Source organism: Vipera ursinii, assembly GCF_947247035.1.
Source record: "Vipera ursinii genome assembly, chromosome: 3".
Classification (NCBI taxonomy): Eukaryota; Metazoa; Chordata; class Lepidosauria; order Squamata; family Viperidae; genus Vipera; species Vipera ursinii.
This window is the reverse complement of record NC_139516.1, coordinates 51,531,653-51,556,109: the sequence shown is the minus strand read 5'-3', so window position 1 is coordinate 51,556,109 and position 24,457 is coordinate 51,531,653. Positions and strand designations below refer to the sequence as shown.

Below are 24,457 nucleotides of genomic sequence, written 5' to 3'. Positions count from 1 at the left end.
TTCTGCCTCAGGAGGGCAGGGGCACCTTGGCTGCGCGGGGCCTCCTCGAAGCGCCTCCCGCCCATCCGCTCCTCCTAGCCGAGAAGCGGAGTCCCGGCGGCGGAAGAAGCGGCGCCCGGCGCTACGCCGGCCCCAAAGGAGAAGCTGCTGGAAGAGGGGCTTTTCCCTTCGCTTCCCCCATCTGGCGAGGGAGGGCCGTGTCTTTGGGCGCGCCTGCCTCGCCGGAACGACCGCGGGTAGGTCTGTCTGGACGTGGAACGGGGTATGCTGGAATGCGAGTCGGGAATACAACAGGGTATCGCTAAGCACATGCAGAGTGCTGGACTCTCTCTCTCTCTCTCTCTCTCTCCCCCCCCCCCCTTCCCACACCAAAAAAAAGGCAGGGGCAGACCCTTTTCCTTCCAGGGCAAGGGAGATTGGCCAGGATGAGCGGAATCTAAAGAACTGGAAGGCTAAGAGTTGAATTAAAGATGAAGGTCTTCGTCTGTAGGCATAGGCAGGGGTCTTCAAACTTGGCCCTTTTATGACTTGTGGACTTCAACTCCCAGAATTCCTCAGCCAGCTTTGCTGGCTGAGGAATTCTGGGAGTCGAAGTCCACAAGTCATAAAAGGGCCAAGTTTGAAGACCCCTGGAGATAGAGGATTCTCCCTTACTAAATTCTTGGGTGGGGACGGTTCGCCGCTGGTTGATAAAGCACAGGCTTGGGACTTGTGATCGCACTTTAGCAGTAGTTTTGATCCAGCAGAGGCGGACAAACGACTGGATGTTCTGTTTTATTAGCTTCTATGGCAGGTTACGAGCCCTCATGTCCGGTAAGGATGGGAAGAGTTGGTCTCCGCTAGTTTTAACGAGAAGTTAGATCTGCGGTCTCACTCCCTTGTATTTCCTCCTTTGTCAGAGAATTTGAGTACTACAGTAATTGATTGTTAGAATCCCGGAATCTCTGGGCACCTATAAAACCTTTGTCTTCAAGCTTGTTATTATCTAAAGCTCATGTCTGGCTTCCTGGTGGGGGTTCAACCTTGGCAGACCTTTGCTTTGCCAAATTATGCTTGCCTTCAACCATTTTGCCAGTTCTTGCAGGCATTTGGATCTGGCACAGAAATTCTGGTGGAGAGTGACACTGCTGAATCTGTCGGTAGAAAATTTCTATCCACAATGTACAGAGATAATCAAGGCACTTAATCACATTGACAGCTTTCAACAGAGAGCTTTTTAAAAAATTTCATTTCTTTTTTTTACATTTTATTGTATGTTGAATATTTGTATAGCCGCCCATCTTAAAAACATAATTCTGGGTGGCTCACAGTGCTCAATTTTCAGTAAATCTAGACAATGAGAGAGGAAAGATGTAGCTATTGTGTACTTCCAGATTTATTCACTTGTTGGTCCTGCTGTCTCTTTTGCACTAATATTATTTGTATCTGAATTTGTGTTAGCAGGGATTAGGCTATGCCATGTAAATTATGGTCCGTTTAACCATGTTTTACTGAATAAAGTAACCACTGGTTGACATGACATACTAAGGCAGACATGTCAAACACAAGGCCTGGGGCCCAGATACGGGCCGCGAACTGGTTTCATGTGGCCCGCAAAGCCATCCTGGAAACAGTGAGGGAACGGCCCCCACTGCCTTGGCCCTGGCCCAGAGACCCTCAGATCTGTCCCACTCCTGCCCAGGCCCCCATAGGCACCCTTGATGCGAACGATGTAGAGCTGGCCACGCCCACCCAGTAGACCATACACACTCTAGCCACGCCCACCCAGTAGGCCACACCCACCCTGGCCATACCCACCCGGCCCCCTGAGGGCAACCGCAATGCTGATGCGGCCCTCAATGAAATTGAGTTTGACACCCCTGTACTAAGGCATAAACCACTGTTTGCAAATCACTGGTTTTATTTGATATGCCAAGCTGAGAAAATACACTTTGCCTTGCAATGAACCCAACCAGTGAGCAGCAACAACTTCTGCACCTCTTAGCAGCAAAACCTTAAGAAAGTTGGCATTTACTCTTTTTATACTTCCTTCCTCCTGGGCTCTGGAAACTTAGATACTGAAATGAAATGAAGCTTATCTTCCATCTGCTGCTCTTTACTCTTGTAAATAACCCTAGAAGGAAAAAGACTTTGTCGTAATAACAGAATGCCTGACATCACCTTCCTGAAGCTAGTAAGATTTAAAATTCTCATCACACACCCCCCCCCAATTAATATGGGGATGTTTGCTTCCTCCTAAACTGGGATGACACTAGCTCCCACTTAACAATCTGGGTAAGTGCACATTTTTTTAATATTGCAGCAAGACTTTAAGGCTTATTGCTTCACAGACTGCACCTACTAATTGGTATTAGATTTTCCCCAGAAGTCTTAACTCTGTAATAGAAAAACAATTATTGGTAGTTTCGATTAAAGAGTACCTCTGCTGAGTCCTTGATAGGGCCAGTTGCAATGTGGGTGCAAAGGGTAAACCTCAGTTCCCTTGAACTCACTTGAAATCACACTTGACCAAACGGGTAACATTAGGACCAAGTGAAAGACAGTATGAATTCCTTTTTTTGGATATTGCCCTTCAGGGTTTTCTTTAGGAAAGGGATGGTTATGGGAAGCATTGCCTTCTATCTTACAATCAAGGATAAGACAACAGATCTCTAAAACTAGATTTGGTTCTATTGAGATTATAACTTTTGTGATAACTTGAAATTTTGTATTCGTGGATATCAAATGTTTTTGAAAGGTATTAGGTTGTTGCCAATTGTTGTAAAAATTGCATTCTAGAATAACTTTTACTGATTTTTTGTGCCCTGGGGTTTAAATAGTCTGATTAATGTATGTGTGCTGCAGTTTAAGTTTATTTCTAAGCGTAACTTTTCCCCAAGTAAACTAGAAGTGTTGTCTGTGCCTTGATCTCTCTCTCCTTTCTTGTTTGCACGCTGAAAGAGTGTGGGATGGGAAAACTCACAGTGATCTTGTATCTGTGCCATCATCAATGGATAAATGAAGAGGAAATGAGTGAAGGCTCAATATCAGTGGTCTATTGATGACAAAGAATAATTACTATATGAGGAAAAAGACCAGAAATTTGAACTTCTGCCCTAAAGTTCTCCTGGATAGAATTTGGGGCACATAGAAGCATTTTTTTCCCTTCAATGGTTATCCATAATTTATTTTATGAGCACAGGTAGTCCTCGACTTGTGACTGAGCCCAACATTTCTGTTGCTAAGCAAGACAGTTGTTCAGTGAATTTTGGCTCAACCTGACTTTCCTCATTGACTTTGGTCGTCAGAAGGTCGCAAAAGATGATCATGTCACTTTTTTCAGTGCCATTGTAACTCTGAATGGTCACTAAATGAATAGTTGTAAGTCGAGGACTACCTGGAAAAGGTTTACAGATAAAGGGTTCTAAGGTTGGTTGTTTGATGCCAAGAAGACAGCCTTAATTCCTGCTAACTAAATGGAATCGGGCTGGCAGTCAGTGAAAAGACTGCACCATTGGCACAGTGTGTTTCTATGCCTATCAGCAGAGGAGCTGGTCACTGCAGCTGTTGGACGATCTTCAAAGGCGGTCCCATCAATAGCATATTTCAGAAGTCTAAGCGAAAGATGACAAGGTGACTGAATGAGTGACTGAAGTCAGATTCTCTGCTCTAGGTTGAGTCTTGACTGAGCCATCAGCCCAAATTAAGCAAATGTCTCACTTTGCTCTATTAGGAGCCATGAGTCCAGAAGACCCTCCAGATCATGGACCTGCTTTTTTCAGTGCTCGCACTATCCAGTAAAGAGACATCACTGGACTGGACAGGAAGTCCCAGTGAAAAGACAGTAATTCCCCCTTACTAAGATTCAGTTTAAGCCCATTCTCATACAGCCTCCAGGCACTCAAGCAGAACTTCAATGACATCACCAGTGTGGTCTGGGGAAGTGATATAAAGATGGGTGTCATCACATATATATGTGATCACTAGAGTTGAAAATGACTTTGATGGCACATAAGCAATCAATCAGTAGCATATTAATTATACCAAGTCCCAAATCTTCAGACACCTCATCCAGTGCCTTTCTGTAAAGCTTAGATAGGAGAGAGAACCCACTCTTGGGGCACCACACGAGGAAATAGCTATAGGGCCTATCTTCACACACACCCCAAAATAGGAACCATCCACAAGGGATGGAGTGGAACCTCTGCAACACGGTGCCTCCAATTCCGTCCTTGACAGGCAGTTTAGAATGATGCTGTGATTAATAGTAGCAAATGCAGCTAAGAGATCAGAAAAGAGTAGGGACCCCATTTGCCAATGAAAGCAACCTACTAGTGCAACCAATGCCATTTCTTCTACTGCCAGTCCTGAATCTTGATTCCAGGGAATCGTGGTTACCCTTTTCCTCTAAGGTATTCCGTAGCTGTTTCCCCATCATTGCCTCACCTTTCCCCAAAAGGGAAACTTGGAGGCCAGATGATAATTGTTTAGTACCTCCAAATCCAAAGAGGGCTTAAGGAAGGGGGTTCACCGGAGTCTTTTTCAAGGTCACTAATAGCATGATAATGAAGTGTCAATATGTTTACCAGATCCAGAGAATTGTCTCCCCACTAGAAGCAAGAGGGTCAGGGATTCAGTCTACAGGTGGCAGAGGATACCTGAGCCAGTACCCTAGCCCAGGGGTCCCCAACCCCCAGTCCGTGGACTGGTACCAGGCCATGGCATGCCAGCAACCGGTCTGCACAAACAAGCAAGGCCATCCATGGGATGCAGGCAGCACACAAAACCACGCATTCTCCGTTCCGTGGAAAAACCTTTCTCCACGGAACCAGTCCCTGGTGCCCAAAAGGTTGGGGACTTCTGCCCTAGCCAGTTAACTGATGATCACAGGGCAAAAGGAATCCCAGGTAACCAAGCAAGATGATGTCATCATCCTGGGTCTGTCTATGTGGAGTCAAGACTTAAACAAATCTGGATGACTCTCGGCAAAATGTTGCAATTGATCACATCAACTAGGCTAGAGCCCTTGATGTTGGTTCTTTCCTAACAGGAAATTGACCTCCTGAAGCAAGAGCACAAAATGCTGATGCCATAAGAGAGAAGAAATGATGGTGTTTTGCCTCTCTTATCACCACATGGGCATGTTCATATGCTCAGTAAAATTCACTTCTCGACTTTCTGCACCAGGTGCTCTTGATGTCACTTCTATCACTCCTGCAGGCTATTTGTAATCCACATAGAGATTAACCAATAGAAGATGCTTGGGGTTGGGGGCAATTTCATCATGAGGACCAGCAATCTAAGACCTCAATGGATTTACAGATAGTCCTCAACTTACAACAGTTCATTTAGTGATTGTTTGAAGTTACAACAGCACTGAAAAAAGTGACTTAGGACCATTTTTCACACAACTGTTGTGGCATCCCCAAGGTCACATGAAAAAAATTTGGATGCTTGGCAACTGACTCATATTTATTACCATTGCAATGCCCCAGGGTAATGTGATTGCCTTTTGTGACCTTCTGACAAGAGAAGTCACTAGGGAAGCCAGATTCATTTAAGTTAGTGTGACAAACTTAACAGCTGCAGTGATTCACTTCACAACTGTGGCAAGAAAGGTCGTGGAATGGGGCCAAATTCACTTAACAAATGTCTCAGCAACAGAAATTTTGGGCTCAATTGAGGTCATAAGTTGGGGACTACCTGTACTTGCCAGATTTTCAAGAAACTCTCCAAGCCATTCTGAAAGCCATCCTGACACACAAGGCATTTGGAGCCAACCATTCAAATAGGTCTGTCTCTATAGAAATCCTGGGTGAGATCCAATCACATTTGACCAAAAGGTGATCTGGCTATGGCAAAGAGTGGCTAATAATGCCTTCCCCACCCATCTAGATCAAATAGCAACTGCTCTGAGGCAAGGGCAAAGTCATAAGTGTGTCCACTCAGGCCTGAAATCACCTGAAACATGCCTGTGGTTGCCATGGCAACCATAAAGTCCTGGCCTGATTCAACCTGGTTCCATACCATGGAGGTTGAAATTGGATGGAGATTGGGTCTCCACCACCAGTCCAGTAATCCTAGCAAAGCATACAGTAGCTGAAATTTTTGTAGTCCATGATCTACTCAAATCATGTGTATTGAGAATTTTTGCTTGATAATCATCTTTAGGGAGCAGTCAGTCTTTATTTAGTGTAGGATTGATTACGTGATTCTTCTTGCAATTCATAGTGCATAATTCCAAATCCATAATTTGAAAGCCTTTTCTTTCTCAGTTTTATAAGTATCCAGCTACTGAAAAGCCCATTGCTTTAACCAATACAATTTTGTGGTCATAGAAATAGCCTTCTCTTTCAGTGTCTTGCTTGCTTGATAATTTCACTTTGCATTTTTGTTTTTATACTGAATTTTTCTAGGTGTTCTTTACTTTCAGCTAACAAAGTGATGTCTTGATATCTCATGTTGTTATCCCTTTGTGTGTGTTTGTACGTGTATCATTTCTCTCTCCCATTTTAGTTCCTGCTGTTATACAATCTTACCATTCCTACAGTACTTTTGCTATATATAGCTTAAAAAGATAATGAGGATTATATGTATCCTTATTTTTTCTTTTCCTTGTTTTGAAAGGATTTTTTTTAATATCCTTTCCTCCAAAATTAATTCCTGGGAACTAAGGAAAGTTCCTTCCCTGTGAGATGAAGCAGGACAGTGCTTTGCTATCTTGCACGTTTTCTTCAGCATAGTTATTTATATGCGTCAATATTTTCTACTCTCTGTGCCATAGGAACTTATCCCATCTTTGTTGAAATGATATTTCATTTTACTACTTTTATGTAGCTTCAGATTGTTCAGTGAGTTTTTAATTTCTTTTTTTGCTCGACATGTTGTTTACTTATTGTGTGTTCTTGTTGTGCAAGGCTTACGTTTTCCTAACTTTTGTGGCTTGTTGTGAAATATATTTGGATCTCTCTCTTTTTAAATGTAATCTTTACATTTTTTTATCTTTTCAGTAGCTTGGATCTTAGATTCCCTTTCATGTAAGTTTAGTGTATTCTTTACAGCCAAAATAAAAGATCAGCATTTGTTCCCCAAGTCAAATTTTGCTGGCCCACAGCCCCCTTTTAATGTTCTAAATTGAAATCATCTATTTGACTCCAGTAATTTATGGTCTGTTCTACAAGATACACCTTGAAGTTCATGGTTGACATGTTTGTACTTTTTCTTCTTCTCTTTTACTGATTATGTACAGTAGTTGCTTGGATTCTGATCTGCATCTGGTGATGTCCACGTGCAAAGGTCTCAGGTCTACCAGTCAAACAAGATGATGAAGATATTCTGCTTTTTTCCTCATCCTTAACTGAAATTAGTAACAACAATAAAAACAAGAAAATGGAATAATAGTATGCTTTTTAAAAAATATGTGCACAAGACTTAATTTGTGTGAGGGGATGGTTCTCTGCCGGTTGATAAAACAACATGATTGTAAGCACAGACTTAAGTCTTGTGATCACAGAGCTGCACCCAGGCATTTTCTGCAAGCAGTATTTTTGATCCAGCAGAAGTGGAAAAAAATGACTTGATGTCCTGTTTAAGTAGCTTCTATAATGGGTTATCAGCCCTCGTGTACAGGAAAAAATGATTAGTTGAGTGATCTCACTCAACTCGTCCTGGGAGAATTCTCACTCAACTATTTTTTTTAAAATGATGATTTGGTATTTTGTCACTTTTCCAATATGGGAAGAGTATTCCTGTATTACACATATCCAGTAATTCTGTAATGCCAGCACATCCTCTTTCCTTATTTTCTGTCCTCCACTCAGATTACTAGATTGTTTCCATAAAACACTCCTTCATAGATGGGACTTGTAACCTGCCTCTCTCCAATGGGACAGGTAGATGGAACTTGGGAGAGGCGGTCCCTCAAATAATAATTTTCTATTGGGTTTATGGTCTTTGGAGCTAATAATAATAAGAAAGTAAATTTTAGAGGCTCTAGATAACTACTAACTACTACTTTAACTGTTGCTTTTTTCTTTTGGAAAATTCTAACATTTGGAATTGAGTAGAAGTGGAAAATATTCCTTTTATCTCATGTCATGTTTCCATATGAGTGTTGAATTTGATCTTTAAAATCCAAGATTCATATCTGAAGCAATTTAAATACTTTGCAATACAGTTCAAGAACAAGTTTATAACCTGTGGATGAGGCTCTTAGAAACTTGGACAACCTGGTAAACAAGTTTGGATATTACCTTTCTATGTGACAATAGGGAGGAGTAATAGATTAGTTTTGCAATGTGGAACTGATCTAGTGTCAAGATCTAGATAAGGATTCTAATGCAAAAATGATAGCTTGAACTGCTCCCCTACCACCAGCTTCCTATACATTCTTAGCAAAAACCTTTTGTTTCAGATTTTTCTCGCAATTTTTCTGTCTCCAGATGTAAAACAAAGTTGTCTTGGTCCATACCATTGTGAGATGGGACAGCAGCTATAATTTGAAACTGGGAGTAGAGCTTCACACAGGACATTCCATATATTTAAAAGGGATCTAGGACAACCTCAGTGCAGCTGGCTCGCCATGGCCATTTCACTGTGGGACAACTCGTCCTGGGACAATTCTATGAGGGATAACTCAACATATTAAATGTTATCTGCCACTGTTTCTTCAACATTATTTTCATTTTTGTTCACGTCCACAAAAATGGATGTAATGTCAAAGAAACAGTGGCAGATAACATCATATTGGGTTATCCTGTGAGGAATTGTCCAAGGACAAATTGGCTGTGGTGAATTGGCCATGGGGAGATGGCTGTGGCGAGATGGCAACGGCAAGTCATCCCATTCTGATTTAAAAGATCTCAGCAAAGTTAAGGCAATGAAGGAAGCGCTGAGTGGATACAACAATAATTTGAATAATAAAGTTCTTGTTTATGAATAGTTCATCCAGTTCAATTAATGGTTTTCAATTTGTTCTGGAAGGATTGCTTGATAATCTTCATATTCTGGATTGCTATGGATAGTAGTTTCTGTAGCCCAATTTGACTGATCTGCTAGTTCAGTAGTCAGCAACCTGAAACAGTGAAAGAGCCACTCGGAACCGGTTCCCTCACAAAAGGAAAAACTGGGAACCGCAAAAAATGTGTGCGCATGTGCGTACATGCACGCATGCACAGAACAGGGTTTGACTGAAGAGTGGAGCCAAGGCGAGACATGCACCTACCCTGCATATTTGAATTGATTGGTTGAACTTTTTTAGTCCCACTTTTTTTTTTTGGACTGCACATGGCAGAGGACTGGGAGCCACAGGAGACAGCTGAAAGAGCCACATGCGCCTCCACTGCCGCGGGTTGCAGACCTGTGTGCTAGTTAGTATATTTTTACTACTTTCCGAATGAGGTGTAAGGTTTATAAAATAACATTTCCACTTGGGCCACATTGTTTTGTTTTGTTTTTCATTTTAAAAGGTTTAAGCCTGCTGCCAAAGTGATAAAATAACTTAATTTTAATTAGATTTGCAGTATTTATATGTTTTATATCTTTTGATTTCTTTTATGAGTTTTAGCATTTTGCATACCGGTCAAGGACTTTGGTGGCAAGTCACCTGTAGATCAAGTGAATTACATAATTAATTCAGGGTGCTGTTTCTTTAAAACTCTGCATTGGTTGGGAAAATCTGCCTCTGTATGTCTCTGGATCTGGCGATCTTTACAAGCTCTCTGAGTTGTACTACTCAGTGAGAAACTGCAAGCACTGTCTCTGCTGTATGGGGTTGGTAGATCATGCAGAATCACTTGTGAAAAAAAATACAGGCAAAAAATAAAAACGCATATGGTGTGGATATGATGCCAAATTTCTCAATAATTCGAATGATCAAATCATAGAGATGTTGTTTTCACAAATGTTTAGTACCTATAAGCCCGAAAGAAAGACAGGTAAGGGAGCCAATGGAAATACAAGTTATCTAGGGCTATAGAGAATTTAATTAATAATGATTAGAGAAAGTCGACATCATGATAGCATGGCATTCTCTCTTCAATGCAGTCTTGAGAAGGAAGTTCTTTTGAGGTCAAGCTGCTTCCCACAGCTACTCCTAAAGTCCCTACTTCGAATGGACCTTTGATTAATGAATCAGAGTACAAAAAGGCAAATGATAGCTATATAAAGCCCTCCAGTGCTATGGAGTTTTAATATCTATTAAATAAATATATAGCTAGTCGGAAACATCCCTCCCTTGGCTGAGGAAAGTGGGTGATTGTTTAGGATATTACATAAACAATTTCATGGTGGAGTTGGTTAATCATAAATGTGTCATCTGATATTTTTTTTAATCTTTCCGTTTAGAAACATGTTTCTTTCCTAGGGAGAAAAATTCTCATCACTGCCAAAGGATTTTGCTTCAAGCCCAGGTCACATGCTATGATGACCACATCATTCTATATCTCGGTAGAATGCTTATGCTAACAACTTTCTCCTGCTGAAAAGCTTTGTAAATAGAGTATATATAGTAAAAGTCAACCCAGCTGCCAACAGCAATAGAGGATACCTTTAAAAAAAACTTCAAGAAGTACAAGAAGAGGATCCTCAGACCTTTTTGACTCCTAGTTTGGAGTTAATCACTTTTGTGGGCTTGGTTCCTTTTGTTCTGTGTTTGTATAATTTACACCTCAGATGCACTCAAATAGTTTTCCGCCTGGCATGACTCATGCATGAAAGACTGAATAGAGCTTAACTGTACATGTGATTACAGGATATTGTCTTGGAGAAGGAAAGAAGAAGAAAAAATCACTCGATCAAATTGATAACAGTGTAGACTGGCTAAATTTATTTAAAATTGTAAATATCAATTTTAAATAAAATAAACCACTGTTATTGTATATCAAAGTTATAAAGAATCATATCACTGTAAGAATCTATAAAACTTTTGTAATGTGCCATAGATTTGTGAACAGTTTCATAAAATCACCAATGCATTAAACTGAACTGAAGCTGCATAAATGCATATATGGAGGAGTGAAATTGTAAACAAGTCAAGGAAATGAAATGCAAAAAATACTGTGTTAATTTTCTGGTCAGCCACAAGCCGTTCTGAGGCAGCTGGTGGGTGACAGCAGAAACTTTCCATGAACCAGTAAGCTAATTTATGCATGCAATAAAAAAGAAAAAAACCTTTATCTCTGCTCAAATGACAGCAGTTAAATGCTAAACTTCTTGAAGAAAAGTAGCTAAGTATTTTCCTGTCAAAATGTGCCTTTCAGTACAAGTGACTTTAGTTGAGAAAGACCATCCTAAGGTCTTTGATGTTCTAAGAAGTTAAAGTGTTCCTTTAACAGTGTATTTTTCCTGCAGAATTATAAAACTATCAAGAAATGTTTTGTATCATGTTGGAAGACAAAGCAGATGTATGAATTTCTGACATAGTGTATGGCAGTACTGAATCTGTGAAAATGCTCCTGGAATAGAAGTGGGACAAATGCCACTTCTGGATTTGTCAGAAGAGCCAGCTCCTATCTGTTTATTTTAAGGCAATCTTTAGTATTATGAAATACTAAAATTTGCACAAATAACCAAAAATTTAACTTTTCCCAAAATAAAAGATCTAAGGTAGACTTAGGTGTCAGAGCTTGCTAAGTGGGATGGAGGGGGAGAAATGTTTTGTGTTTTGTGGCTATTAACTTCACAGTTGTGTAAGAAGAAAGAGAATGAAGAAATAGGAGTCACAAATGTGGTCTTTGGTAATTCCAATGCAGACCTGTATGAGTAGTTTTGACTGTAAGCAGCAAGTCTGACAAATTATGCAAATCTTTGCAGTCATTAACCAAAACCGAAAAAAGGAAGAAGTATGTGTGAAATGTACACCCTTTGTACATGATTCCTAGCACCTAGATAATGTGTGGGAGGAAAGATCTCACACTATTCCTGTTTAGAGAAAGCCTCCTAAGTTATTTCTCCTGCTGTAAAAAAAGATGATTGTAAATTTGATCAGAGAATTGTAGTAAGCTCGGTATATTATTATTATTATTATTATTATTATTATTATTATTATTATTATTATTATTATTATTATTATTATTATTAGGTTTAATTTCTATCTTACCTGTATTTTTCTCCTATGTGAAACAAACTTCAACTATGGTATAGACAACTCAGCTTTGTGAAACAATAAAGGGAGAAAAAGTTATTTTTTTAACTTTCAACCTTCCCTTCTTCATGGTTCTAATTAGGAAAAATAAAGCACAGAAACATTAGTTACTGAGGATGTGGTATGGTTCTGTGTCTTTGCTTAGCAAATTCATCATCTTGCTCCATGTTTAACCCCCTCCATATTATAATAGCTCTGATGGCTTGTTTGAGCTTAACATTGAACTCAATAATCTATTAGCTAAGAGGCATTAGATGGCATTAGGCAGATGTGAATCTGAACACTTTTAGCCTGGAAAAACTTTGCTTTGAGCTCAAAGGACTCCTTCTGAACTTGGGGTGGACCATTTTGGGAAATATTTCAAGCTCAAAACATTTTCAAAATGGCTTGTTTTGCACTTAAACATCTCTTTCACACTCAGAAAGAGGACATTTGAAAATTGAAATAATTCAAAGATGAAATGTTTCACGCATCTCTTAGATTATCGTATTGTTTAGATTCACTTGATTATGTACAGATAAAAGTAATAAAAAATGTTCTAAATTGCACTGATATTAATGCCTGAAGCCAAATAAAAACAAAAAATAAAAAACCCCAACTAGGAATAATTCTCAGTAGAAAAACTCATAGTTGTTTTTTCTCCCATTATGAAATAATTGGCAGAATAGTCTTAAACATGTATAATGGCAGAATAGTCCAGTATCCTCAACATCTTATGCTTAGGTTGAGTACATCTAGCGCTCAAAGAGAGGCATTGCCTGAAAAACATCTGCTTCTAAAAGCAAAGGAGTGGTGGGACTCCACATTTGTCTTCCTAAGTGTCACTCACAAATGGAGGCACGCGTTCTACTTTGGCTTTAGTTTTTCTATCACTTCTGGGCATAGGAAACATCTATACACATCTGTAATCTTCTACTTTCTTTTCCAGGCTTCATTCTTGCCCCTGAAGTCCCAGGAGAATGAATCAGCAAGATGGAGAGCAACCAAATCAGTCTCATTCTCTCTTTGATGCCTTTCTGCATGCCAAGCAGTGCAAAGAGGTCTTGAGCAGATTTGAAGAACTGTGCAGTTACTTGAATCTGGAACACACTGGCCAGATCCATTTCTATCACAAGCTCAAGTCTTCTCTCAATTATTGGAGTGCTAAAGCTTTGTGGACCAAATTGGACAAGAAGGCTGGCCACAGAGACTATGACCAGGCAAGAGCATGTTCAAACACTAAGGTAAGAAGCCACATCACAGTTGCAAAATCACAGTCTTTTTGATAGGTTTCCATATGAGATGCTAAGAGACCACATCTAGACATTATAATAACTGGCTTCATGACTGGTGTCAGATTACTGATACTAACTTTCCTTTGGCTAAATTGTGAAGACACTGTGGTTATAGCATATTTAGTTCTTTTCCTACATGCAAAGGTATATGTCTATATGTGTCATAATTATAAGTCTAGACAGAATAATAGCTAGCTTCATACTTGATGCCTGGTTATTGTTACTAATTTTCCTGCTGTTTGGTATGAAGACATCAGTTTATGTTTGCATTTCAGAGTTATAAGTTTCTTTATTTACAAATGGTTTTCTTCATACCTACACTCTTATCAAAAACCCCAAAATATAATGACTGCACTTTTTTAATCTATATTTTCTAAGAAGAAAGGTATTTTCTTTAAAACTCTGCATAATTCTGCAAAATGAAAAAAAATGAAAAACTTTCTACATTTAAAAATAATCAAAATGTAATTATACTAATATAACAGTTGATTCTTTTTTACATAGTACATGAATAAGCATTATTTTTAGCAACAAAATTGTAGTTTCTCAGGAGACAAAAAACCTAGACATAAGAAAAAGAAACAGGCATCTCAAGAAAACTGCAAGTATTTTAAATTTTTAAAAGAAACAAATATCCCAGGAAATTTGCAAATATTTTAATCTTTAAAACTATGAACATTAATCAAAATTACAAAATTAGAACAAAGGAGTAAATATCCAGCTTTATCCAGCTTTGGAGCTTTCCAAGTATTTGATAGAGTAGAAATTTGGAATGTATTTCAACAAAATAAGCTGGAAATACTGTTTGAATTCTGGCTATGTGAACATCATTACTGATAACAACTTGCAGGTTAATTCCCATCAGTTGCACCGTGGATGCTCTGAACATGGATCAGCAGGCTTGTGAGTCTGATGGTCAAGATAAGCCTTAAATATATATTCTAGCCTTGGGAAGCAGTTTGTACCAGTCTCATGTGGATCTGCAATGACTTGTCAAGAGACGTAACAGGACTTGGATGTTTGGTTGCCTGGAGGCTGGAAATATCATTTAATATTTTTTTTCAAGCAACCACATTTTTCAAGCAACCAAGCATTTTTAATGCTTGCACATTAAAAATATTACATTTCAATTACTTCTAACGTTACTAAATTCCAACTTTCACTAAGATTAAAATAGGACTTTTTCTTTCTTTGAGTGGAAGATGAGAGAATGCCTGTTGGAACAGCTGTCGGCAGAATTCCTGCAACTAGTGAGCAATGATTGTAAACGGTAATTTATTATCAGGAAAGTTCTACTATAGCACATTAGCTAACATTCCCTTGTCCATAGCAAAGGAAAGGAAAATGTGGAACTGAGGAAGGACGCTGTGGTGTTTCTTTGTATCCCACAGGCTTTATTGTGGCTCCTATTTTGATGTAATACCACTCAGTCTTGTCTAAAGTTCCCGTCTAGTGTCACTGCGGTTGAGTATGTATTGTCTTGCAAATTCTGGCGGTTCATTGTGACAATGTTTTTCAGTGCCTGATCATTGGGGCAGGGCCCTGTGGTCTCCGCTCAGCTATTGAATTGGCTTTCCTTGGAGCACACGTTGTGGTGATAGAGAAGAGAGAGATCTTTTCCCGAAACAATGTGCTGCACCTTTGGCCTTTCACTATCCAGGACCTGCGGGCACTTGGAGCCAAGAAATTCTATGGCCGTTTCTGCACTGGCTCCTTGGATCACATCAGTAAGTATGTTGGAAAAGAATTGTCAAGGACAGAGGAGTGCCTGTAATATCACAGGATCACAGTTAAGCAAGAGCCAGCAATATCAGCGCAAAGGATCTGCAGAGGTTTTGGGGACAAGATAGATTTCAGCAGAGGCAGGAAAAAGCACTTGAAAGTTTAGCAAAAGATCTCATGCATATAAAGAGCAAGAACAACTATAGTTCATCAAAGGAGCTGCAAAGCCTTGCAGAAAAAATTGCGTGTCTCAAAATAAGAACAAATGGATAATCAAACAAACTATAATCAAATCCAGAGTGCTCATTTGTGGCCAAATGACCAGGCTCAAATTATATTTTGAACATGTTTTGTGAAAATCTAGCTTTCTGGAGATGTGGGGAGAGATGGAAGGAAAGAGAAGAGGATGAGCAACAATAAAGTAGATGGACTTAGTTACATCAGCAATGGGTGCACCATTGGAAAATATGAACAGCCATGTTAGGACAAGTCATCCTAGAAAAGTCTGTGTGGTTGCTAAGAGTTGACATAAATTGATGGCATGTAATCAATCATCAGATAGATCTGGTCTTGCATAGAGTTGAAAGCACCTCTTCTGAATTAGTTTTGAATAATTTTGAAGTACTTTTCCCCTTTTTATTTTCCTGAAGTAAAAAAGGAGGTGGCCAAAGCATGCTACTCCATTTGTAGCAATGAGAACTTATATGTCACTGCGTATATATATACTTATATAGGTTATCTTCTTCAGTTTTAACCAATTCTTTTTGTATGCTCCTATTGTATCTGTAGGTATCCGTCAGCTGCAGTTGATCCTGCTGAAAGTAGCCTTGCTGTTAGGTGTTCAAGTTCACATCAGTGTACAATTTAAGGGGCTCATTTTACCAGTAGTGAACCCTCATGGACAGGGTAAGAATATCAATAATACTCAGTTCTTCTGAGTATTTAAAGGCAGTGTATCTTATCCAATTGTTTCTACATCATCCCAGACATTTCAACCACTCACTCCTTGTTATGTTTCTGAAGAACTGTGAAAGCATAACTTTTCAGGAGAACATTTGGGAAAGTATTATCCTATGTATGAATAAAGGTGAAGCAAATGGGGACTGCAATTAATTGTTATTACTGATTTTTTCTTGTTTTATTCCTATGCTATGGTGACTTGCTGTAAGGAATCAAGCTACATAGAAACTAAAGTAAACAAACAAACAAAGGGATATTTTCTTTAAACACGCAGGGGAAAAACTGTTAAGATTTATGAAACTCCAATATTTGTGCTGAGAATTGGCTTTTCTCCATAAATAATAGGTTTTCCTGCTATCTTTTTAAAACTGAGTTGCTTTTCTGCTGTATTAAGGTAACATGTAGAGCAACAGTGCAATTGGAACACTTGGGGCTAAAAAGTGTTCAATTGCATTTGGGCTCTCTAAGCAAATGTGTGAATTAATTCTAAATTGGAACATTAATCCTTAGCAAGAGCCAAGATAGGTTGGACTGTTACTTACGTTTTGGCCAGCCACAGGTCTTTGAGCAAATAAAATGTGCCTCTTATTCCTTTATAAACACGCATGTCTGTGAAAAGGAGTTAATTTGCTGCCATTGTGGCCAGAGTCTTGATTTCATCTTTATATTGCAGTCCGTGGTTGGAGAGCTGACCTGCAGCCTGGCTCCTCTCCCTTGAGCCAGTATGAGTTTGATGTCCTCATCTCTGCTGGTGGTGGAAGGTTTGTGCCAGAAGGTAAGGTAAGCAATCACATATGGCCTATCACTCTTTGCATCCTCTTTTCATAAGTGTTGTGTGAACTTTCACAAGTAAGTAAATGGGCAGAATTGGGGGAACATTACTGAAACAGGTCCAGATTTAGAGACTTCTTACAGATATCATAAGGGACGCAGTGGCTCAGTGGGTTAGGACGCTGAGCTTGTCGATCAGAAGGTCGGCAGTTTGGCAGGTCGAATCCCGAGTGCCGCGTAACAGAGTGAGCGCCTGTTACTCGTCCCAGCTTCTGCCAATCTAGCAGTTCGAAAGCACGTAAAAATGGAAGTAGAAAAATAGGGACCACTCTGGTGGGAAGGTAACAGCATTCCGTGCGCCTTTGGCATCTAGTCATGCCGGCCATATGACCACGGAGACGTCCTCGGACAAGCGCTGGCTCTTTGGCTTTGAAACGGAGATGAGCACTGGCCCCTAGAGTCGGAAACGACTAGCACACATATGCGGGGGAACCTTTACAGATATCATAATTTCATTATCTGGAAAAGCTAGTGCTTGAGCTGAATGAGAACCTGCAACTCTAGCTTGTAAAAATAGGTTCAAATCTGAATGCTCATTGGTACAAAAACTGAAGGTGAATGATGTAATTTAACTGAGAAGAGACAGGCAAATTTGATGTAAAAAACCCCGCAGATACCCGTGACTGTGGACATTTCCTCAAACCTTATTCTTTGTCATTGTAAATATTGTTAGAGAAACATTTTTCCAGCTTTTCAGATGAGAAAAGAAACCCCAGTGTTTGTGTAAAACGTAGCATTGGAATATAAATGTTTATGAACTGGAGACAGAAAATTGAAATTGCCTATTTAAGAGCCTGCTTTTTTAAAAATTAAATATAAGTCATTTGGAGTGTTGTAAACAAAGAGTGCCTAAGCAGTAAAACATTTTTAAATTGTGAAGCAAAGGTAGCACATGATTTTAGAGAGAAATTTCAGTATCTTTTTTTAGCATCTTCTCAATTTTGCTCAATTACTCCAGCAGATTCTGTGAAATTTTAAGTATGAAGATAAAAGTGGTTGTCCAGCTTAGTTTGCTTATTGGGGTGTTTTTTTTGTTGGTTTTAATATCTGTGCTGCACTGGGTCTCAATAGCAGGTATCATTTAAAAAGATTCCAAAAGGCATTTTGCCTTCAACTGGAGAGTAAATTAAAAATAAAATAGAAAATTCTTTGTATATGCTTCAGCACATATGACAGCAGAAAAATACCTAGGGCAGGGGTAGGCAGCCTCGGCTCTTTTATGACTCATGGACTTCAACTCCCAGAATTCCTGGGAGTTGAAGTCCATGAGTCATAAAAGAGCCGAGGTTGCCTACCCCTGACCTAGGGGTCCATCAAATCTGCTCTTTGAATTTATTTTTTGTTTTCTTTTTAATTTATTTATATTGCACATTTCCAGTAATGGCCTGAATTTATAATCATTCCTTGTTGTTTATTGTTTATTTTACACATTTTTTTCAGTAGTAAATTGTTCTCTTCTTCCAGACTCGTTTTGTTGAGTGCTGGCCATAAGAAGCAAAAATGAGTCCTACATACCAGGGTGCTGCATCTTCTCCAAAGGCTTCCTCATAATTATATAATCCTCCTATGATGAATCCAGTTTTTAATATCAGTGTATTTTATGGTTGTTGGCTGTCTTTTTACTCTACTTTGAAGATCACAAAGACAGTTAATGAGTACAGTAAGAAAAGGCAGCAATAACAATAGGGCTTATAAATTGGGGCTGCAGTCACCGGAATAACCACTATCTAACATCCAAGAAGCAAAGAAACTCTTAACTCTTGCTCATTGAAATTTTTGTAGCCCAGATCTTCTAATCCTAAACAAAATTCTCAGTTACTGAGTATTGCATTAAATATTTACATTAGTATTACAGGTAGTCCTCAACTTAATGATCATTTGTTTAACAACCATTCAAAATTATGATGGTGCTAAAAAAAAGGTGGCCTACAACCAGTCCTCACACTTATGACTGTCGCAGCATCCCATGGTCCATATGTTAGTCATTCAAGCAGTTGGCAACCAGCATGTATTTATCAACAGTGTCCTGGGTCACATGGATCATCCTTTGCAATCTAACCAGGGGTCATTCAGTAATCAGTCAATGGGGAAGCTGGATTCGCTTAATGACTGCAGCAAAAAATATCAAAAAATCAGGCAGGACTCACTTAACAACCACATTGCTTAGCATGGGTTCTGATCCCAGTTGTGGTCGTAAATCATAGACTCCCTGTTATCATAAATACAGTAAAATGTTTGCTAAAACAAAGCTGCATGAAGTTAATTAAAGGGTGACCAGAGTAATATTTTTTAGGGACTGTTTTAAAACCAAAAGGAATTATAGAGATTATCCTGGGGGGTGCAAGGTCACCCAAAAATTGTACTGTCTGCTTGATGTCCTTTCACTACTGAAAACACAGTGACAAAGAAACCTGGATTGGTCCAGATGGCAGAATTTAATTACATATAGAGCATGATTTGCTCTGCATGGTTCATGTTGCTCCTTTCCATTCTTACCCTGACCATTTCCTGTGTTGCTGACTCCTCTTTCTTTGAAGGCTGATGGAAAACTCTCTCCTTGTGTTTTCTCGTAGGCTTTAAGAGGAAGGAGACACGAGGGAAACTGGCCATTGGCATTACCACCAATTTTATAAATAACCATAGCAGAACTGAGGTGGAGGTGGCTGAGATAAGTGGAGTGGCTCGCATATACAACCAGAAGTTCTTCCAAAATCTCTACAACAAAACAGGTGAGAGTTTAGATTTTAACTTTTTAGCCTAGATGGTTTTTCATCACGCGTTGAAATCTGTGGCATTCCATTGTTTTTAATCAGCAGAAATGGAAAAGATGAGTCAGCAAACAGTTCAAACTGTTTCTTGTGTCTTTGGGAGCAGTATTTAGGATGCCTCCATTTTTCTATGAATTTCAATGATGTAAAATAAAATATAGAACCATATATGTACATATGTTGTTTGGGGAAATAAGTCAGGTTGGGTTTTTTTAAAAAAAATCCTATAATTTATGTCGCTCTATATCACATTACAATGGAATACAGGTAATTCTTGACTTATGACCACAGCTGAGCCCAACATTTCTGTTGCTGAGCAAGATAATTGTTAAATGAGTTTTGCCCCATTCTGATTACAATTGTTAAATGAATCACTGCAATTGTTAAGTTAGTAACACGGTTGTTAAGTGAATCCGACTTCCCCACTGACTTTGCTTGTCAGAAAGTCACAAAAGGTGATCACATGACACTGCAACCATCACAAATATGAGTCAGTTGGCAAGAGCTGAATTTTGATCACATGGCCATGGGGATGCTGCAACAATCGTAAGTGTGAAAAAGGGTCATAGGTCACTTTTTTCAGTGCCATTTTCACTAAATGAACTGTTGTAAGTCGAGGACTATCTATATTTTTAATGCCAGTTACAAAAAAATCAGACAATACATGTGATCCCACAGGGATTTTCTTATCTAGTTAAGTATCCTGTTGCCTGCAATAGATAGCCCAAACCACAAGGAATTGTGCAATCAGGTTATGAAGACAATAGCCACTCACTATTGTTTACCAGCAACTATATTGAGCTATAGACTAATTCTGATCCTACAGTTAATTCAGAGCCTTTGTGTCTGTTGCCCAGTGGCACCTTTCTCTTTATGACTATGACTATCTTCCTTTAAACTTGTCTATCTGTAACTTTCTCCTTGTATTTAAACAATATTAGGTATTGATTTGGAAAACATTGTCTACTATAAAGACGACACTCACTACTTCGTCATGACAGCCAAGAAGCATAGCTTGCTAAAGAAAGGAGTCATCTTAAATGTATGTATGACAGGACTTGGAAACCTTTTCAGGGTCCATTGCATCATTTTGAGTGATGGTGCAAGTGCCAGGAATAAATTAATATTTTAATAAGTAATCGTTTTAAAATTACCAAAGTCTTGTGGTATCTTTGTCATTTTGAAACTTAATTTATTTTTAATCACTGGGAGTGGTGGATCCAACAATAAAACATGTCTTAAGTTGAACTTGATAGCTTTTGAATCACACATAAACTGAGCTTGTAGCTAAGAGGTATGTAATATAGGTTTAATTTAATGCAGAAGAAAAATGTCTTCATAAATCTGAAATCTAAACAAAGATTTTATGTATCCCTAAATAAGAGATGAATTCAACATAATTAAAAATTTACTATCCTTGAGATATAAAAATGACATGAGATGTATAACAAAGTTTTTCCATTCGAGTTCCATGCTAATTCTCAATCTGCAGATGAAATATTCAGTAAGTCTTTAGCTATGTCCAGGTATACCCACGCTCACAGTGCAATGTAATTAAAACTTTACTGTTTGTATAAGTTTACTTTACTAAATTGCTTTAATAAATGCTTTTGACAATCGGTTGATAATTAAAATTCTTAAATTTTGATGGAGGACACAAAAATAAATATTTAATGTATTAATTGTATTAAGTTCATGCTGAAACTTGATATCTTTATTTATGCCTCCTGCTTTTCCCAATTTGGATTCAACCAATTTTTCTTTCATTTTGCCCTTTTTAAAATAGCCTCTGTTTTTCTATGACTGCAGCAGAGGGAGGTGCTGGAGTAATCAGACTGTACAGTATGAGACTAAGAGTCACATTTCACTCCAGAGAGTGTAAATTGCCTATCTGAGCCCCTACACAGTAGACCCATTGCCTTATAGCTGCTTTATGACTTCAAACAATAGACTCTTTAATATTTATTTATTTATTTATTTATTTATTTATTTATTTAATTAATTCGATTTATATACCACCCTTTTCCCAAAGGACTCAGGGCAGTTTACAGGGCAAATTAAAAAGATACAATATACAATATATACAATATTCTATATAATAATTGTTCCATATAATAAAGATTGTTATCTATACATTTCTAGGATAAGCATGACATAGAGAGCTTACTCTCTTCAGAAAATGTGAACCAGGAAGCCCTTCTCGCTTACGCCAGAGAGGCTGCCAACTTCTCCACCAACTACCAGCTGCCCAGTTTGCAATTTGCACTAAACCATCACCATCATCCTGATGTTGACATGTTTGACTTCACCTGCATGAGCCGTGCGGAAAATGCAGCTTTGGTGCGTGACTGCAATGGCGCTAAGCTGCTCATCGGGCTGGTGGGTGACTGCTTGGTGGAGGTAAGTGTGGCCTTAATATGATCAGAGCTAACATCTGGAAGGGCCTCTTTACAGTGGAACAAAATATATTTCAAACCTATTTGATTGGAATTCCCATTCAGTTGGAGACAGCTTTTCCCAACCTCATGTTAATTTACAATTTCAGCCCTAGTTTGGGAGTTGAAATCCAACACATCTGGAAAGCAGCTGCTTAGAGACAATCAATGTGTGTTACTTCAGAATATATAGGCAGAGGAAGCTTGCATTACTGAATATTCATCTGCTAAGAATTTTCTAGGTTAATTGAGAAGCCTAGGCTTCAGGCAGTTTTCCGTTACAACTTTGCTGTCCCCATTGTTTTATGTAGGCGACATTTTAATGCAGTGATATCCCAGAAAGGCTTTTTACTTTTTATCAACAGTTGTTCTCCCATTTCCATTACTACTGAAAGTTACTCAAAGGTCACTATATGGAAACATGTAAATAAAGCTGAGCTGGTTGGAAAAAAATCTGCTGAATCTCAGCTGTGTTATAATGGGAACTATTATAAAAACCTTCTAGCAAGCAGAATGGTTGTTTTTGAAAGGATTATGAAAATCCAGTCCAAGCAGAATATAGGGATTTTTTCGCCCCCCCCCCCCCCCCGCTGTGCACTTTTCTCAGACATTTCTTCACTAGTGCTTGATACAAGCATATCATTTGGTGGTTTGTATATGAATATAGTTTTGTTTTGTTTGTTTTGTTCACCAGCCATTCTGGCCCTTGGGCACTGGTGTGGGCAGAGGTTTCTTGGCAGCTTTTGATGCTGCTTGGATGGTAAAAAGATGGGCCTTGGGAGTATCCTCACTGGATGTGTTGGCTGAGAGGTGAGCATATTGAGAAGGGGTACAGTATTTCCAGAGTTAGGATTCTCAAGAGAGAGAGCAGTTTTAGTAAACGTTCAGATTTTTATTCCAGTGTTTCTCATCCTTGGCAACTTTAAGATGTATGGACTTCAACTCCCAGAATTCCTCAGCCAGCCATAAAAGGATGTTTAACTGTGGAGTCCTTTTGTAGTCTCATTAGAGGCCACAGTTGTATTCTGTGCAAACCATTTTCCAAAATATATATTTTTAAAAGAGCCTCTTTGAATGCTGTCAGTTTTAACAGACAGCAAGAATCATGGAAGAAAGGAAGGAGGGTTTTTTTTAAAAAAGCGGGGGTGGGGAGAAAATCCTGCTTATCAATTTTTACTTGTTTGATATAATTCCCAGTCAACTGTTTTTGGCCTGGTTTGAGAAAAAGTTCTATTTTTTTTTTAACTTCTGAAAGGAAAATAGCTGCTTGGAGACCGTGAACATTCTCAGTAGAAAAATGGATGAAAAGAATCAAAACGGTTAAACCAGGGGTCTTCAAACTTGGCCCTTTTATGTCTTGTGGACTTCAACTCCCAGAATTCCTCAGCCAGGCATGCTGGCTGAGGAATTCTGGGAGTTGAAGTCCACAAGTCATAAAAGGGCCAAGTTTGAAGACCCCTGGGTTAAACAGTAGCTTCTTGTTTCTCTCTCCAGACACAACCATTTGAAAGCTGAAGGAAATCATGGGTGTGTTGCTTAGGAGTCTGGGGATTAGACTGAAGGGCAGGCAAGGTTAATGGAGGAAGTTTAAAAGTACACAAAGAAAGTTTAAGATTACACGAGGAAAACAAGCGAATGTTCCCCAAAACATAGGATAACATATTGATATTCATAATGGCTGCAAGAGCACGCAAAATGAGTTAGGAAATGACTCTTGTGAAGAGAAGCAAAGAGCAAGGCTTGCATAGTTATGCCTGAGTTGCCTCCAGGCTGATTCTTATTTCCAAGTATAAAATATGCCTCTTCATTTGTGAACTCAAATGAAATTTTTTCCTGCTCAATCCTCACCCAGAGAAAGTATATATCAGCAGCTGTCACAGACTTCACCTGACAACATGAACAAGAACGTTAATCAATACAGCATTGATCCCACCACACGATACCGAAACATCAACCTTCAGGCAATCAAGACTTCTCAGGTACTTTTGACACAAGGAGAGTGGGAGGGGAAGGTGTAGTTGCTTTGTCTTCACAATCATTGACTTTGTTTTTAATTCTTCTCTTAGTTCCTCTGTAAAGTCCACCTTCCCCTTTGCAACTTCACACAACATAGCAATTTTTACCACTTTGACTCTGGTTGCAGACAGAAACATAATCAAAAGTATAAAGTGATGTTATTTATGATGGCAGGGCCGCAGCAGTAAGTCTTCCCTGCAAGATGTTCTGACATTTAAGGTTTGGTCAGTTGGATACTGGGTTTTTGTGCATTTTCTGAACAGGGAAGATGAGGATTTCAGGAGTTGAATGGATTTGGGTAGTACAGAGATTAGCTAGAGTTCTGTTCAG

The 24,457-nt window shown here is 39.0% G+C and overlaps 1 protein-coding gene across 4 annotated transcripts in view; it reads left to right on the top strand.

Moving 5' to 3' along the window:
* MICAL1 (microtubule associated monooxygenase, calponin and LIM domain containing 1) overlaps nt 1-24,457 on the top strand; it is a 44,494-nt gene continuing 20,037 nt past the window's right edge. For 2 of the 4 annotated variants that reach the window (XM_083357796.1, XM_083357794.1), the window contains exons 1-10: nt 1-236; nt 13,050-13,344; nt 14,915-15,122; nt 15,907-16,023; nt 16,751-16,852; nt 19,482-19,637; nt 20,618-20,718; nt 21,819-22,076; nt 22,806-22,921; nt 23,964-24,090. In XM_083357796.1, coding sequence (XP_083213922.1) covers nt 13,081-13,344; nt 14,915-15,122; nt 15,907-16,023; nt 16,751-16,852; nt 19,482-19,637; nt 20,618-20,718; nt 21,819-22,076; nt 22,806-22,921; nt 23,964-24,090 — 1,449 coding nt within the window. In that variant the 5' untranslated portion in view covers nt 1-236; nt 13,050-13,080. Of the gene's footprint in view, nt 241-13,049; nt 13,345-14,914; nt 15,123-15,906; nt 16,024-16,750; nt 16,853-19,481; nt 19,638-20,617; nt 20,719-21,818; nt 22,077-22,805; nt 22,922-23,963; nt 24,091-24,457 lie in introns of all 4 variants that reach the window. The other 2 variants (XM_083357797.1, XM_083357795.1) reach the window with 2 other exon arrangements.